Source organism: Aegilops tauschii, chromosome 6 (assembly GCF_002575655.3).
Source record: "Aegilops tauschii subsp. strangulata cultivar AL8/78 chromosome 6, Aet v6.0, whole genome shotgun sequence".
In the NCBI taxonomy this organism is placed as follows: Eukaryota; Viridiplantae; Streptophyta; class Magnoliopsida; order Poales; family Poaceae; genus Aegilops; species Aegilops tauschii.
Window position 1 is genome coordinate 312581271 of NC_053040.3, and position 17030 is coordinate 312598300.

The window sequence follows — 17030 nt, forward strand, 5'->3', positions numbered from 1 at the left end:
TGACACCGCCGGCTCCCTCTCTCTCTGTCGGCCGCTCCGGCGGCGGGAGGGAGGGGAAACCTCGGGTCTGTTCGCTAGGTGGGTGTGTGGTAGGGTTAGAGTTGAGGAAGACGCTGCCGAGGCCGTTGCGGTGGTGTCGCGTCGGAATAAGTTTCTCCGGGCTCCGTTCGCGATCGAGCGAGGCTTTTGTCTTCGTCTAGGAGCCAGCGGAGTTGGGGATCCCCGGATCTCGTCGAGGTCGCGGGCTTTGGTGGCTGGAGGTCCATCGGCACTGGCCGTTTGGGTCCTCAGATGGGCGATGGATGCAGGGAGACGAAGACCCTTCTTCTTCCTTGTTGGTATGATTTGCTGCTGCTGTTATTCTCCTTCCTCTGTGCTGATGCTGGTGGGAGATCTTGCTTTGTCCGGGCGGATGGCCCGGCCGCGGTGCTGGACCTTTTGGAAGGGACACTTTTCGCGGTACTCAAAGTTAAAGATGGCGACGGCTGTTGCAGGTGTGTTTGATTGATGTCCATGCCCTCTCAGCGCTGGTGTCAAGAAAGGAGGAAGCAGCGTGGCGACATTTGTACCGTGGTCGAAGATGATGACCTGCTTGCGACTGGTTGCAGATCCTTCTGCTGCAGGGGTCTTCTCTCAAGATTCAGGGATGATGACACAGGACTCCGGAGATCTTCTTGTGTTATGGTTGTCTTAGGGTACTCTAGGTGTTCATGATCCTTTGTGTTATGGTTGTCTTAGGTACTCTAGGTGTTCATGATTCTTTGTGTTTGCGTTTCAGTGTGCTTGTAAGGGTCAACTTCTTTGTTCTGATTCGTGATATGAATGAAAAAATTCTAAAAAAAAATCACCACTTGTGCACGACAGTGACGTGCCGCGGTATCCGGAGAGGCAAACGATCCCACCACCACGCCACCGAATCAAAAAAAGCGCAACGGAGCGACTCCTCCACACGAAACAAAACCCCACCTCCTTTTCAAAAGGAAACCGATCCACACACATCACACGTACAGTGCATGCAACGGGCTCACGCGTCGTGCCGAGACCCTTCCGGGACAGCTGGACGCCTCCCAAATATTCCCAGGCGAAGCCTCCTGGGCCAAGCAAACGCGAGGAGCCCTCCCAGCCAAGCATATCCGCGCCGCGCCGCGAAGTCCGCACGCAAAAGCGCCAGAACGCGGTCCACCGTGACTCGGCACCCCCCAGCCGCGGAGCGCCCGTGAGCCTCTATCCGATCGGTCCAGTGGACCGGGTCCTTTTTCAGGGCTCGCTCGGCCCCTTATAAATACGCTGCCCAGGCCGGGGTGACTTTCCCATCTTGCAGGTCGCCTCATTTGTTTATTTAGCACAAACGCAAACTCCGTTCGTTCCCCACCACCATCTCGTCCAAAACCTAGAAATTCGGAGTGAGATTGTGTTCGTCCGTTTGCTTTCGTTTTTTCGAGATCCGTGAGGAGGGGGAGAGACAGATCCGTCGCTTGCTCCCAGCTCGAGGTTTGTGACGAGCGGATTCGACGCGCGCCTCCGAAGTTCTTCCTGGAACTGTAAGATTTCTCTCCATCAGCTCATGTTGTTTCTATTCGATAGACATCTTCGATCCGCGGTGAAATTCGTTTCCTGTACCTAGGGATCATACTCCTTTTCGCCCCGGTGATGGGCTGGATAGGAAAAGTAAATAAACGTCGTCGTCTAGATTATCTGTAATTTCACAGACTTTGTGAAATATATGCAACACAGTCAGGAATTACCCGTGTTACTGTACGAATATGCTGTTCGGTACATCAATTTGTGGTAGATTTTGGCTGACCTGAATATTGCTTGATGTCAATTCGTTTCTATTTCATGATGCTTTCCTCCCTTTCTGTTATGCCTGGAATAGTCATCTTCAAATCTGGTCGAATATCATGTACACTAATAATTCAGTAGAGATTAGGGAAAATCCCTTTACTTTATGTACCTGGTGAAACGGGGAATCGCAGAAGGATATTAGTACTGTTTTTTACCTCGCAATATGTTCTGTACTTCCATCGTTTCTAACCCAAATCAACCCACTCCAGAATTTGATGTGCTATGGAATCCAAGGGTGGTAAAAAGTCCAGCAGTAGTCGTTCCTCCCTCATGTACGAAGCTCCCCTCGGCTACAGCATCGAGGACGTCCGCCCTGCAGGCGGCATTGAGAAGTTCCGCTCCGCTGCCTACTCAAACGTATGTATCCAATCAATTGAGCTCCTCCTTTCTTTTCGTTGCATATCTTGTTGATGATTAGATGCTCACAGTTTCTACTTCCAATTGCTTCTGTTTTGCAGTGCTCCAGGAAGCCATCCTGATAATCCCTCTCGTGCCCCATCCTAATTGCTTAGAATTCCCTCCCCTTTCAATTCATCTTCCTAAATTTTCTCTTGCTAGCTGCTTTTCTCTGACCAGCAAAGCCTTTTCTCCCTCTACCAACCTTCTGAAACAATGGCCGTCTCTGCGATTGGGTTCGAGGGATATGAGAAACGCCTGGAGATCACTTTCTCTGAAGCGCCAGTCTTCACTGACCCCAATGGCAGGGGATTGCGTGCGCTCTCTCGTGCCCAGATCGACTCGGTCCTTGATCTTGCCAAGTGCACCATTGTATCTGAGCTCTCCAATGAGAAGTTTGACTCGTATGTCCTTTCTGAATCAAGCCTCTTCGTGTACCCGTACAAGGTTGTGATCAAGACCTGCGGTACCACCAAGCTCCTGCTGGCCATTCCAAGGGTTCTTGAGCTTGCTGAGGAGCTGTCCCTGCCACTTGCTGCTGTGAAGTACTCCCGTGGGACATTCATATTCCCTGAAGCACAGCCTTCTCCACACAAGAACTTCTCTGCCGAGGTTGCCTTCCTGAATGGCTTCTTTGGTGGACTCAAGTCTGGCGGCAATGCCTATGTCATTGGTGATCCTGCAAAGCCAGGCCAGAAGTGGCATGTCTACTATGCCACCCAGCAGCCTGAGCAGCCTGTGGTCAACCTTGAGATGTGCATGACTGGTCTGGACAAGAAGAAAGCTTCTATCTTCTTCAAGACCTCTGATGATGGCCACACATCTTGTGCCAAGGAGATGACCAAGCTCTCTGGCATCTCTGAAATAATCCCGGAGATGGAGATCTGCGACTTTGATTTCGAGCCATGTGGCTACTCCATGAACGCCATCCATGGCTCTGCTTTCTCCACCATTCATGTCACCCCTGAGGACGGCTTCAGCTATGCTAGCTATGAGGTCATGGGGTTGGACCCTGCCTCCATGGCCTATGGTGACCTGGTCAAGAGGGTGCTGAGATCCTTTAGCCCGTCTGAATTTTCTGTTGCTGTGACCATCTTCGGCGGTCACAGCCTTGCTGGCACCTGGGGGGAGAGGCTGAATGTTGGGATCTATGATAGTACCAACATGGTCGTCCAGGAGCTGCCTGACGGGGGCGCTCTCATCTACCAGAGCTTCACTGCTGTCGGCGAAGACTTCACCGGGTCACCAAGATCTGTCCTGAATTGCAACGTTGATGGCAATTTAGTTACTGCCTGCAAGATGGATGCTTTCCTTTGCTGGGAAGACGATGCTGCGCAGGAGAAGGATGAGAGGGGGGCTGGTAAGAAGATGAAGAGCTCCTGATGGTGATGCTAGCTGGTCTGAATGAGCTTGTTGCGTCAGTTTGTTCTTAGATTTCCTTTTCCTGCTCCTGTCCTAGTACTCTGTTATGGGCAAGTGACGTGAAAATGGTTAGCGTTTTCTGCCAGTGTGAGCGAATGTATGGAAATGCCTGCATCTGGCTGCATGGTTTATGAATATAAAGAATAAGCCTTGTATTGAGCAAATGTTATTTTGTTATTTCCTGAAAGTTTTGTTAGAAGTCATTCTTGTCTGTCGTGGACCTATTGAATTCTGTGGCGAATCTGATTCAATTCTGATGGTGCCGAGGTTCGGGTACTAGTACCGCTTGCGTTGATTATTCGATAAGAATCTATCTCTTGGAGATGTCGATGCTCGATAAGAAAGATATGAACGCAAAGAATTTGCACTTGGGTGGCGTCCAACACCTTATACGTGGAGGCCGCCGAATACACCCGTTTGTAGCATCAGTCAAGTTCGGCCCATACAGTGTAGAAATGCTGGATAGTGGATGATGTAGAAATGTTGGATAGTGGATGATGGAGAGACAGTTCGACATGTCGATCCTAGCAATCCAAGCAAGGTCCCGGAGAGCATCACGCACCGTCGAATTCTTCCTTTTTGAAAACATGGCCATGCAGGTGATGGTGGTGGCCACATATAAAGGATCCATGCCAGTGTTATTGCAAGACTTGCCCAAATTAACCAAAGCTCTGGCATATTTTGCGGAGGTTGAGAACCCCCAACCCATCAAGTATTTTTGGCCTGCGTATAAGTTCCAACTCGCTTTGTCTTGGCCACCAGAATCCTTGTCTGAACCTGACCAAAAAACGGCCCTCTCGATCTTCTCAAAAGAGGGTACTAGGGTTGTCCCTCAAATGAATGTATCTAGCACCAAGTTAGTGCTAGATACATCCATTTAAAAAGATAAGCTTGAGACAAGCTTTTTCGAACGAAGGGAGTATCTAATTAAAGTGTGAACCAGAGTGTTGGCGTTGTTGACCACTATTGTTACGCTCTTTCAGGATGCTCCACGGAGCAAGAATTAGGCATGTGTATCAAATCCTTTTTTTTTTCCCTGCATTCTTTCTCTGCTGAATTGTCAGCAAGCCTCAACGACCATATCAGAACTGCATGTCATGGCATGTCAGTGTAGAATTTTAGGCCTCCTTTGATTTACAGGAGTTTTGTAGGAATTCTAAAGGATATGAATCTGTAGGAAAGAATTCTTCTAAGCTCTTTGACTTGTAGAAATGGGCTCCTATTCCTATGCAAAATAAGAACAAATCCTTAACATCTTAATAAATCCTATGAATCAAATGGTATCAGAGTACATGCCATTTCACTTTCTATGTTTTTCTATCCTCTAAACCAAAAGAGGCCTTAAGAGGATGCAACCACCTGTCATGGGTTGCATGCAACTTTGGGAAAACAAGCTCAACACGGCCGACACCAGATCATTCGCATGAACGGGAGGTTAATAAACACAATCAGCTCAAGCCTGCTTACAACTTGCAAAAGATTCAGAGTGTTCTCTCCAACTTCAACTATAAAATTGACTATGGGATGAAGAAAATGTTACAACTTACAACACCGTAAAAGTCCTGAATCAGCAAATGTGAAAGAATCGTTTCAAATGAACTCATATACGAGTGTATCGTCATGATATATTTATACAGAAGCGACTCAGGACTTCAGCTTAGCCGAAAAGCTCTATAGAATGAATGCACCAGCTTCAATATCTGATGGCTGCACGCTAGCTGAAGATGACGATGGATCTAAAAGGGACGTCCGCTGCCGTTTGTGTCCCCAACATATCCGGTCTATCTTCGTTTTGCTTCTCAAGTTAAAGGGAACCTCTATACAGTTGGTCCAGGGTAACAGGCGAGTCTCTGTTTTGACCCTTGAAGGAGAGCAGCCGCCCTGTTGCACGAGCAACTTATTCTCAAGCGCCGCAGCCGCAAGAGCGTTCTGTGTTGGATTCTTTAGTTGGCTGCCCAAGTATCCTTGGCAACTCTTTGCTCCGCAATGGCACTTAACCTTCTCTCCAAAATGCACAAACCTGGAAGAAAGCAGTAAACTGTAATTGTTCAAAGAAATAACAAGTCTTGGGAAATATGGATGTAAGGGTGGAAAGAATCTCATTTCATTTGCTCCCCTGATTAGCATACATTAAACCATGCAGAATTACTATATCCTCTCTGCGTAATGAATAAATCTATCAAAACCAGCGAAATGCCCTGCAATCAGGATAGCTAGGACTTGGGCTGTTCAAAAAGGGTTTTGTTAGCCCATCTGAAATAGGTATGGAAGCACGCTGTACTTCTTCATCGCAGGCATGTCCCATTTCAGTCCATACTGCACAGAGTGGTTTGGGCCAGATAATATAACCCAAGTTTGGTAGAGGTGTGTTTGGGTCTGACCATATGACCTAGGTTTGAACAACTAACTGAGACCAGGGAACACTAGGAACAACTGAACCTGGTTTGTACTAAAGGTAATATAACCCAAGTTTGGTAGAGAAGTGTTTGGGTCTGACCATATGACCTAGGTTTGAACAACTAACTGAGACCAGGGAACACTAGGAACAACTGAACCTGGTTTGTACTAAAGGGAAGTTAAACAGCATATCCTGGCTTACAGTAATGCACACAAATTGGCAAACAGAAACCCAAGAATGCTACTACCGGTGTATTCTCTGGAAAATCACAGTCCAAGGCAAGTGACCTACTGATCTAAGACCCCAAGCTCAGATGGACAAGTTGCTGGCTCACCATAACAATATTTGTAGTTAAATGCTAATTTGGTCACTTTGGTGGTACATACCCGGATCAGAATGTTACAAGCTTGACTAAAAATATCACAAACTCATCAGTAACTAGAGCTGATTGCAGCAGGCCGCTCAATGCAATATATTCGTTGCCCCTCAATATTGCTATAATGTACTCATTTTTGCCTGATCAGGTTAAGAAATATATGTACTCTTTTGAGAGAAAAAAAATGACTGTAAATACCTGTAGTCATAAGTTAAGGGCTCTCCAACTTCAATGAAACGAGAGGCAAAAACACCAACTCTTGTCTCACCCTCAACTTGCCTGATGAACCATATAGAGTTATAGACAATGAGGAACATCATCACTTAAAACAAAAATTATCATCACTGAATACAAAACAAGCTATCTGTTCCAGAAATCATTACCACTTTTCTAGTTTACAGTTGGGATCACAACTATGGTTTAGAAAACGTGAAGTGTTTCCTTTAAAAGTTGCATCTATTGTAAAATCTTTGCTGATTTCACACATGTAGAAATTTTTGTCCCCGCGCCGCTTCATGTCCCAAAGCCGTTGTTCACATGTTGCGTCATTGATGACTGAAATAAGGTTTAAAATGAAAATACATAAGGATATCATTAAGTCGCCACAGCAGATTTACGGAAGATAACTCAGGACTAAAACCAAACTAGTTTTGATTTCCTTAATTTACAAAACATGAGCTCTACATTCAATGGCATAAGTCCAAGGTTGTGTCATTTGTGCTCTGTAGGTATGCCCTTTGGGCTCTTGCAATACATTACTTGAGTGTTCCTCATAACTTGACGTGGTAATGTGGCGTTAGGGCACCGGGTTCTCAACTCTAACAACCACCCTTAAACAAAGAGCAATTGTAAATGTAACTCAAGGATTTATTTGGCACAAATAAGCATAAACGAAATTAGATGAATTAAAGCCAGTGAAAATGAGGGCACAAGCAAAATGTCATTTCCCCCATTGCATACGTGCAGTCATCTAGAAACTATTTGCTATTTCTATTAGACAAATATTTAACGTAGCAGAATAAGTTGTACCTTCACCCACATACTCAATTATGAAATCACCTTTCTCCAATGGCTCCAATGCAACAGCACCCCATCCACAACCTTCTGACTGTAAAGGTGAAAAGGCTGTTGTTTATTGTAGTCAAACAAGTAGAATAAACATCATTCATTAAGCATAACACCATAACCGATTCTCAAAAACGCACCCCTATCATTGCCACATATCATTTTGCATCCAATAGTACAAGAAATGGGATTTGTGAAGGCAGTACTGCAGTGGGTACTTTGGCAGCCACCGAGGAAAACAGAACTAGTGTATTCATTTGCATTGTGTAGCAATTAGGTGAAGTGCTTATGCAAGTGGCCCATGTATAAACAATATGCCCCTTCATTTAGCTGTTTCCCAGCAGTACAACTCATGGCACACACAAACTCTCGAAGGGGAAAAGAGTGGACCTTGAAAAATTAGAAGAGTAGTTTAAACATATCCTTGCGGAGTGGCTTGTTGCTACACAGGTTTGTGAATAAATTGGCAAGTGAAGTCCAAATGTATACAAGCACATCATTTGAAAGACAGGACTACCTTGACAATTTTAATTTTCTTATCCTTGCGGAATGGCTTGTTGCTACACAGGTCTGAGCAGTGGCAACTCTTGGAACAACTCATAGAAAGACCCCTGATAAAAGACAGCCAAATATCAATATGTCAAATAAATACAAGTATGGTTGCTAGGGTAAATATCTATATCGTACACATGTACAAAATCTGTACAATCAAGCTAACTTATTCGGCGATTAGTAATATGCACACGTGACAGTAATCCAGCATTAATGTTCAAATAACAAGAAAATACGCTACTCCATTTGCTATAGTAGAAAGAATGAATCCAATACTACCGCGCATTTTGGTGCTACCGTACTCCCATAGTTGACAGGATTGACAATAGATGGATCTACAGTGCGCATTCAAATCCATATTCTGTGGTGATTGTGAATAGGAGCTCATATTTTACTTTTCTCCATTTTAACATAAAGCTATTGTTCATCTTTGTATTGATCAAATCTGGATCGACAATAGACAGAATTCACCTCTTTTGTTTTTGTTTCTCTTTGTATTGATCAAATCTGGATTTGAAACAGATTGATCTTTTGTCAATATTGTCAAAATAATTATTTTATACTTTTCCGAGCTACATGAGGGGAAGACAGATAATACATGATGCAAAACAGTAATATATAAAAACCAAATAATCAATTGTTTACACTGATGGTGAAGTTCTATTTAGGTCCAAGTAATTTTCACCACAACTCCAACATCGATTTATTTTCCTATCTAAACCAGATCAAATCAACCTTGATGCTGGTGATCGTGGTAGTTTTGCCAGGTGAGCGACATGGACTCCTAATCAGCAAATGTGAACTAACATGGATGATGTGGTATTCTGTTTTTTTTAGGGGTATGTGGTATTCCAGTTAGCAGTACATTTACTAAACAGAAAAAACAAATTACAATGTATAGTCAGGCCCATCTGGCAGCCCAAATCTCCTCTCTTCTCCCTGCACTCTCTCATTGTATCGCTCCTGACCCACAATCTCGGTTAGAAACTTACAATGGTCAGTACAATAGTTGAGCATCGAGGCAATTTTATAAGTACCCACCAATGCATATGCTTGCTCTTTTGCCAGAATGCCATGTCAGAGGTTCCATCTTAAGAACACAGTAACATTCACATATATCAAACTAGAGATAGTTTTGCCAAAACTTCATTATTAATGTATGCATCTAAACTGTATTAGTAGAGTCAGAAAGAATACCTGCATTCGCAATCATCTTTGCAAACAGAATCCGATTTGCAATTTGTGCACCCAGTCTCGGCACTCGAATCGGCGCGTTTCTTCTTGACTAAATATACATCTTTTACAACATTAAGAAAACAATGATGACGTGTAGAGGTGTAAGGCAGACGGACACGATACTCATTCACAATAAAGAAGTCAAATGGAAGTAAATAGCTCCAGATATCTTGATCGAATAACTACAGCAAGTATTACTTTAGGATACTGCGCCTGATATGTGTGTACGAGGGCGGTTTACAAACAATCGCCGTGAAATTCCTAATGGTTGAATCAATATTGAATTCTTCATTAACATATGGAAGAGGTAGTCGGCAGAAGACTTCCTGTCAAACAAGCATTGTTAGCACTAGTTATGCACCTGGTAGGCAAGACAGATAATCTTCTTGAGAAAATATTACTTTTTCTGGAACAAGACAATCATTTAACTTGTTTCTGCAGCATTCCAGCATTAATAAACTAAATAGGTTCCTCCCAAATCTTCATCTCATTCTAAAGTGATGATTTTCACTTATTTTCAGTCTCCATTGTACATTTTCAGCCATAGTAGTATGTATAATTAAACCAAAAAAGTACATGAAAATATTTTTTGCATGTGGCCATTCTAAAACAACTGACCAAACACATCCCAAAACATCAGCTATTTTATCATGCAGAGGGAGCATAAGACGACAATATTGGTCTGCTTAAAGACTGGAGTACCGGATAAAAGCATCCTAAAGCCTACAGAGCATTAACACTCCAAGAACAAGGAACTTGAAAATAAACTATTTAAGAAAATAGCGCAACACAACTTAAAAGAAGCAAATATAAAAAGGGAGGTAGCTACATACAGTTATATTATGCCAGCACTAACCTCTATGTTGTTTGTCAGGTCAGCATTCTGTCACCATCAAACAAAGTACTCCTGTCAGACACCTCAAGCATTACAAATATTAACAAAAAGGTATGGAATGCAGTCAACTATTCTGGTAATATAAATTAATAATCTAGAGGTAAAAGAAAGTAATGCAAGGATCAGCAGTGCACAAAACTATGAATCAAACTTATCTATAGTTGGAACAGAACCAGCAGAAAACTAAATGCTCCTCGTGGCAGAGAGTTCTGGTTTTATTAAGAATGAACTCCATAAAATTAATCATTTTCATTGGGACTTGGAAAATATAAATTTGTGACTTTGTGTGTTAACAGAAAAAAGAAGAATCACAGAGCAATGGTCATTTTACGGATATACAAATGGTGAAACATTAAGAGAACTCTAAGACCACATGGAGTATGGGCAAATTCTGGAGGTGCATTGATAATATTTGTTATGTTTACGCATTCATGGATACTTGTATCAACTACCGTGTATGCAAGGTATGGCATAGAGATTGGTGTTGTTCATGCATCTGTATCGAGCAATTATGAAGCAAGATCTGGAAGACAGGAACAAAGACTCTTCTGTGAACATATATTTAAACCAAAAACAAATTTACCAGTGATGAACTTCTGGTATGATAAAAGAAACTTATATTAGCGGGAAAAACTGGGCTAAAACTTAAAAGGGACGGAAGCTCAAAAAAGAAACTTGAAAAAGTAGGTATCCTGTTTGCTATGGCCAAACTGAGAACAAAAGACTGTAACACCGATTTGATATTCAAGGAAGAAGTGGCTTAATTTAAATGAAATGCATTAGAAGATTTGCAGCTTTCAGCATAGTTGAACAAATAGAATATAAAGATGCAAGTCAGACGCGAGGGAACCGGAAAAATGCTTAAAAATACTTGCGATAGGTTTTTCTTCTTGTGGAAATACTTAACGATTCAACCTTCAGCTGTAAATAAATGGCGCCCTAGAAAGTTTGCATTCAAACATCTCTAGCTTTTACCAGAAACATGGAAGAACATTTAGATCGGTCAAGTGAGATTAGTATCACCAGATTTTCATGAAAATATTATGATTGTAACATTTTTTACTAACATGTTCATATGAAAAGTAATGGTCAAAGTTGTGAGTGGAGAGTGTCCATGTCCAAAACCTCGTCTATTCATGAAAAAGGGACTAGTAAATTAGAAGGCAAAGTAGTTACCCTGTTCATGGATAACAATATGAATTGAGGAATTGTAAGGGATAAAGGATAGACCTCATTTTGAAGGAGCCAATTGGAAGGGTGCCTCCAGCAAATTGCACTTCCTTGGTCATCTTTTAGATGAATTAGAGGCCATGGTGCACATTTTGTATGTGCTGCAACTGTACAACGTCCACAGCGCCAAAAAAACATTTTTTGCTTACAAACCATGCAACCCTGATTATAGAGAAAGAAAGTCCAAATAATGTGTATCAAAATTAAGTATGACCTTCAAAAAATTTCGGAACTACAGGAATTGGCCTTTTAAATACCTTTTAAAAAATATTCTCTGTACAAAATGCCAAAAAAAAATTAGTCCCTCCATATCATAAATACATGTCGTTTTGGATACTGACCCAGTCTTCACAATTTACCTTTGACCATTAATTCTTACGGCAGTATGCACAAGAAAATATAAAATTATTATATTATGAATATACTTTTCGACACAAATCTAAGCATACGATTTACAAGTTCTCAATCTAAATATTTAGAACAATATTCATAGTCAAAGTTAAGACATGTCCAAAAGGACATGCATTTGTGATATGGAGGGAGTACTATGTTATTTTGTTTACTTATTCCTTCACAAATAGTAAGCCATGTGGTGGTCATGAATTGATCATACATCGACAACCATAACTATGAACTATTAGCCTGTCAAGGACTCAAAATATATTTGAGTCATTTGCAAATACATTGTGTTACTTAACATAACCCGTAAGTGTGTCTATTTATAGTTTCTAAACCATCTAGTATAGCATAATTGTATGTTGAATGCAACAATTATCCGTGTGGACAGAATACTGCATATCAAAACAGGGTAGGCATACTCAAGTATGAAACCTAGACAAGTCCAACAACTTCACAAAAGTTCTTTAAGCTACATAACTTGCATTTTTAGGAAAATCTTATGTTTTTGCCAATGCACAGCACATGCAATATTAAACATATCCGGTTTCATAACATTTCAACTTACATGCTGAGGGCACCTGAAGCTTTCGGCAGTGAAATTTGCAGTATATTCCACCACACAGGTCAGATGGAACATTTGTTCACAACGGCTAACTGAACATTTTATTTCTTCCAAGGGATGGATAATCTTATAGCACACACGACATTCAACCTGTGCACATACGAATAATCATCAGATACAAAGCCAATAAAAATTGATCAAAACTGAAACTTGGTCCAGATGTTGATTTAATTATGAAAAATTATCACGTTAATGAGCTCCAGTCAACAGGTAGGCAGAGGCGTATATGAAGTTTGATGAGGTGTATGCTGAGAAATATGTAATTAAGCATCAAGCAATTGGAAAGGTGGCAGTGGAACTTAAGGAAACAAAAATCTCTCAGTTCTCACGTTAATCAAAGAACAACCTTACATTGTTCATGGCAGCTCGCCACTGTGATGTGTAGTCAATAACATGATCTCCTCTCGGCAAGCAACAAACAGTGTGGCTGCTCACCTGAACTGGCAGACATCTAGGAAGGAAGGGGGATCAGATCTGGTCTCTGGTCTACTCGTAGAGTGAAAGTGGAGAGGGGGTCAAAGGCGGCACTGGAACTAATACTGCATAAAACAACTTTTCTCAGATCCCACATTGATCAAAGAACAACCACATTGTTCACGCCAGCTCACCACTGTGCAGTGTAGTAGATAACATACTAACATGTTTGCCAGTTGGCTAGTGGGCTGCTCGCTTAAACTGACTGATATCTAGGAGGGAAAGCGGAGCTCAGATCTTGTCTTCAACTTGCTAGGAGAGAGGAAGTGGAGAGAGGGTTTAGAACTGGGAAGGAACCGTAGCCGCTGATGCCAGTTGTTGACCGTCCCCAGTGCACATCTGTTGCCACCGTCCAGAGCATGGTGTCGCCTCCCTGTCTTCCGCCGTCGTCTCACAGGCACTCTTTTTTCATTCCCTTTCTTCTTTGTTCCTCCCGCTCCCCACTCTACTTTGCAGCTCGTTGCCCATATCCATCCTCTGCCCCGCTGCTTGCCTCTCAGCTGTCAGCTCTGCAGCTAGCGGTGCTGGATTCTGCTTGCTCTCCTCTACTCACATAGAATTGTACAAGTATAAGAGTAAAGAGTTTGAAATAGGACGACAAGGATTGAGTTGGCAAGCAGTGGACCTGACAGCCTGCTGGTATTAGAAAACCGGGAGAAAGGACTGGATGATTTAATGTGTTTTTGCTTGAGAGATGTTGTGGCATGTGCGTCGTATGCGTGTCATTTGTTCTGATTTTCCTCTCTGTTGTATGAGTGTTGTTTGTTATGATTTGACTAATATATGTGATTATCTAATCACCACCTAGGCCGCCACCTAGGTGCCAGGACGAGCTGGCGACTTGAGTCACGCAACTGGAAGAAGGGTCGTAACTTTGACCCCAAAAGATGTTGAGGCGCGTTAAGCATCAGTGACATCCCGGCTTAATAGGAATGGTATACTACTTGTATAAACAAGGTGCACCCTTTTTTCTGGGATCGCATCCAAAAGGAAACCTCGAAGTTAATCGTGCTTGGCTTGGAGCAATTTGAGGATGGCTGACCAACTAGGAAGTTGATCCAGGGTCCGCACGAGTGAGGACAAAGTGCGCGGGAAAGACCAGTCTAGATCCTAGGTGGTAGCCAGGCACAACGGCCAAGAACCGGTGGGTTTTGGCCGGGGCGTTACAATTGGTATCAGAGGCGAGCCTCGCGGTTACACAGGTGTGTGTGGGTCAGGTGCGCGGGCATGTGGCGCATGGCGCGTGTGGCCTGTCATGGCACACGGCATGGCACATGTGCTGGGCTGGACGCACAGACGTGTGCCAGGAGGGAACGTTCCTGCTGGGCCGACGTCAAATGATAACTACTCATATCAACAAGGTGCACCTTCCTTTCTGGCTCCCAGAACCTCAAAGTTAAGCGTGCTTGGCTTGGAGCAATTTGAGGATGGGTGACTGACTAGGAAGTTGACCCCGGGTGCGCACGAGTGAGGACAATGTATGCAGGAAAGACCAATGTTGGTCTGTGGGGCCAGTCTAGATCCTAGGTGGTAGCCAGGTGCAACGGCCAGGAACCGGTGGGTTTGGCCGGGGCGTTACAGCATCAGTCGGCTGATCCTGAGAACGGATCAGACGGCTTGCTAGCCAGCTGATTGTAAACTTTATATAAGTCTCTGCCTACCTGTGCTCAATCTAAGTTCTCTACATGACTAGAAATTATGACAGCATGCTGTTGAAAATATGTGAGCTGTGGATAGAGAAAGTAAATCTGTGTATCACAAGGACAAATGTGATGGTTTTATAATCAAGGCTTTGCTTGTTTACATCTGTTGACAAACTGCTCGAGCATTGGTTGATCTTAGCTGTGACGTGTATTACCAATTGAGATGTATGGGTTGCGTTTTGGTACAATATGCAGTTGTGGAGATATTAGTTTGATGATGCACAGAGTAAATCACCTTAACATAATTTCGGTCGAACAGTAATTCTAAGTAATGCTGAATCAGCCACTGGCGATTCAGTCATTAGGAGCAGAAACCCTTACCGCCTTGGGCGCACCAGTGAGGAATGGCAGCACACAATGCTGCAGGGAGGCACCTGACGCCACCTTCCTCGCCTCCCACTCCTTCACATAGTCCTTGAGTGACCGACCCGATGCCAGCGCCAGCACCGTTGCTGCCGGAGATAAAGGCGAACGAGCCGAAGACGACCTCTTCCCGCTGCCGCGGCGCACCTCAGGGTGGGCTGTGATAGAAACCACACCCTTGTTCACATAGTCCTCTAGCATCAGATCCGGTGCCGGCGCTGCTGCTGGCAGCAGCGCCACGGCCGAAGGTAGCTGGGCAGAGGACGGCTTCTTTCCGCCACTGCGGCGCGCCTCAGGATATGCAGTGGCAGAGACCGCACACACGTTCACATAATCTTCGAGCTTCACACCCGGTGCCGGCGCATGTACGGCCGTGGCGGCAGAATGCAACGGGGCAGAGGAGTCCTTACCGCCGCCGTGGTGCACTTCAGGAGAGGCGGCGAGAGAGGCCACGTTCACATACTCCTCGAGCGCCCGACCAGATGCCGGCGCTGGTGCCGCTGCGGACGGAGGCAGCGGGGCAGAGGACGAGTTCTTCCGGCCGCCTCCTCTGCGCGCCTCTGCGCCGGCAGTGACAGCGATCACGCCCTCGTTCACATAGTCCTCGAGCACCCGACCCGATACCGGGGCAAGTGAGGCCGCCGCGGACGAAGGGGGCGGAACAGAGGACGACTTCCTCTCGCCGCCGCGGCGCGCCTCGGGGCAGGCGGTCACGGGGACCGCGCCCTGGACGTCAAAGGCGCGCACGCGGCCGCTCCAACGGCACTCCACAGGGATAATGGGAGCGCCATCGCCGCCGGAGGAGGATTCCGTCGCCGCCGCCGCCGCTGCCGTCGCGGGGTCAGCGGCCGCATCCCCGCCCACTAGGTCCACGGCGGCGTCGGCAGACAGTTCGGGGCAGACGGTGCTCAGATCTGGCATGGCAGCGAGGGGCCGAGGGGTGAGGGCTAGGGTTTGGAAGGCATTGGAGTTGGGTAGAGACGCCCCTCAGAATGGACTGAAGGAGATGTGAGCTGAACTGGGGAAGAAGTTGGTGTGATTTCTGTGACTGGGAAAAGTTGCTGTGTGGCGGTCGGAGAGACTCGTCCGAAATTCGTTACGCGGCAAACTGAGACGAAGATCTCACCCCCTCCAACGAACTGTAGCAGTGTCAGCTGTGGTAAAATATACTTTCGGTTCTGAGCTCGACACATTTTTTTTTGAAAAACATAAAGTGTGTTTACAAGTTCAACCGACTCTAAAAACAACGTGTAGTCCTTCAAATTGATGATCGCTATGTTATGATCGATTTTGTTTATTGTTGATATGCTTGAAGATCTCGTTGCATCAATTATACAATAGTTTGTCTAATTCACATCTAGATGTCTTTAAAAATGTCACGTCTAAGCTCCCACAAATATATAATGCATCAACAAAAACAAAAAAACTAGGGAAAAAAATAGACCTAGATGTCTCCTACGCAGATTCATTATACAAATATAATGAGCGCATATCCGGCCTCTGCATGGTTAGGATGCACATAGCCAGCATCAACGCGCACACAAAACACGTTGACAAATAACAAAGTCATGTAAGCCAAAGCTATATGTAAACGAGGAAAAAGGAAAAAACCCTAGCTTGGATCCGCGATCCGCAAACTACAACAATGACCATATTCGCATCAATCATCTTATGACATCACACAGACACTGAGGTTCTTCGATAACAACGCCTTCAGGAAGGGAGCGGCGCTCAATCGCCGCCGTCACCGGATACAACCAGCCAAAGTCAGAATCTAAGTTTTCACCCTGAAGAACCGGTCCGAACATATCCAAGCAATGCCTTCAACAAGGTAACGACGGGAAAACATCGCCATTGCCAGGTATAACTCACACATGTCAGACCTTGGCTTCCACCCCGGAGCTCGAGACCAGATGCTCGAGTAGCACCACCATTGATGTCACTTCTGTGTTGTCGTCGCCACTTTCCCGAGATCCCAGCAGCTACATGCCAGACCGCCACCGCTGCACAACCATCCCTTTGCGTCAAATCATCGTCATAGTTTGCATCTCCCT

General features: G+C 44.6%; 2 protein-coding genes across 2 annotated transcripts; one reads left to right on the forward strand and one right to left on the reverse strand.

Annotated features, from left to right (window-relative positions):
* The first annotated feature begins 1399 nt into the window (after positions 1–1399).
* LOC109736199 (S-adenosylmethionine decarboxylase proenzyme) lies at positions 1400–3827 on the forward strand. The gene is made up of 3 exons (XM_020295412.4): positions 1400–1541; positions 2055–2202; positions 2304–3827. The coding sequence occupies exon 3, from the start codon at positions 2458–2460 to the stop codon at positions 3622–3624; it is 1167 nt and encodes a 388-aa protein (XP_020151001.1). The 5' UTR covers positions 1400–1541; positions 2055–2202; positions 2304–2457; the 3' UTR covers positions 3625–3827.
* A 1254-nt stretch (positions 3828–5081) lies between these two features.
* LOC109736198 (histone-lysine N-methyltransferase ASHR3) lies at positions 5082–16109 on the reverse strand. The gene is made up of 11 exons (XM_020295411.4): positions 14935–16109; positions 12380–12526; positions 11416–11577; positions 10147–10173; positions 9499–9616; positions 9252–9351; positions 8020–8113; positions 7467–7545; positions 6821–6992; positions 6636–6716; positions 5082–5683 (listed from the first exon to the last, which is right to left on the reverse strand). Exons 1-11 carry the CDS (start codon positions 15895–15897, stop codon positions 5335–5337), a joined length of 2292 nt encoding a protein of 763 aa, XP_020151000.1. The 5' UTR covers positions 15898–16109; the 3' UTR covers positions 5082–5334.
* Between the last annotated feature and the right edge of the window lie 921 nt (positions 16110–17030).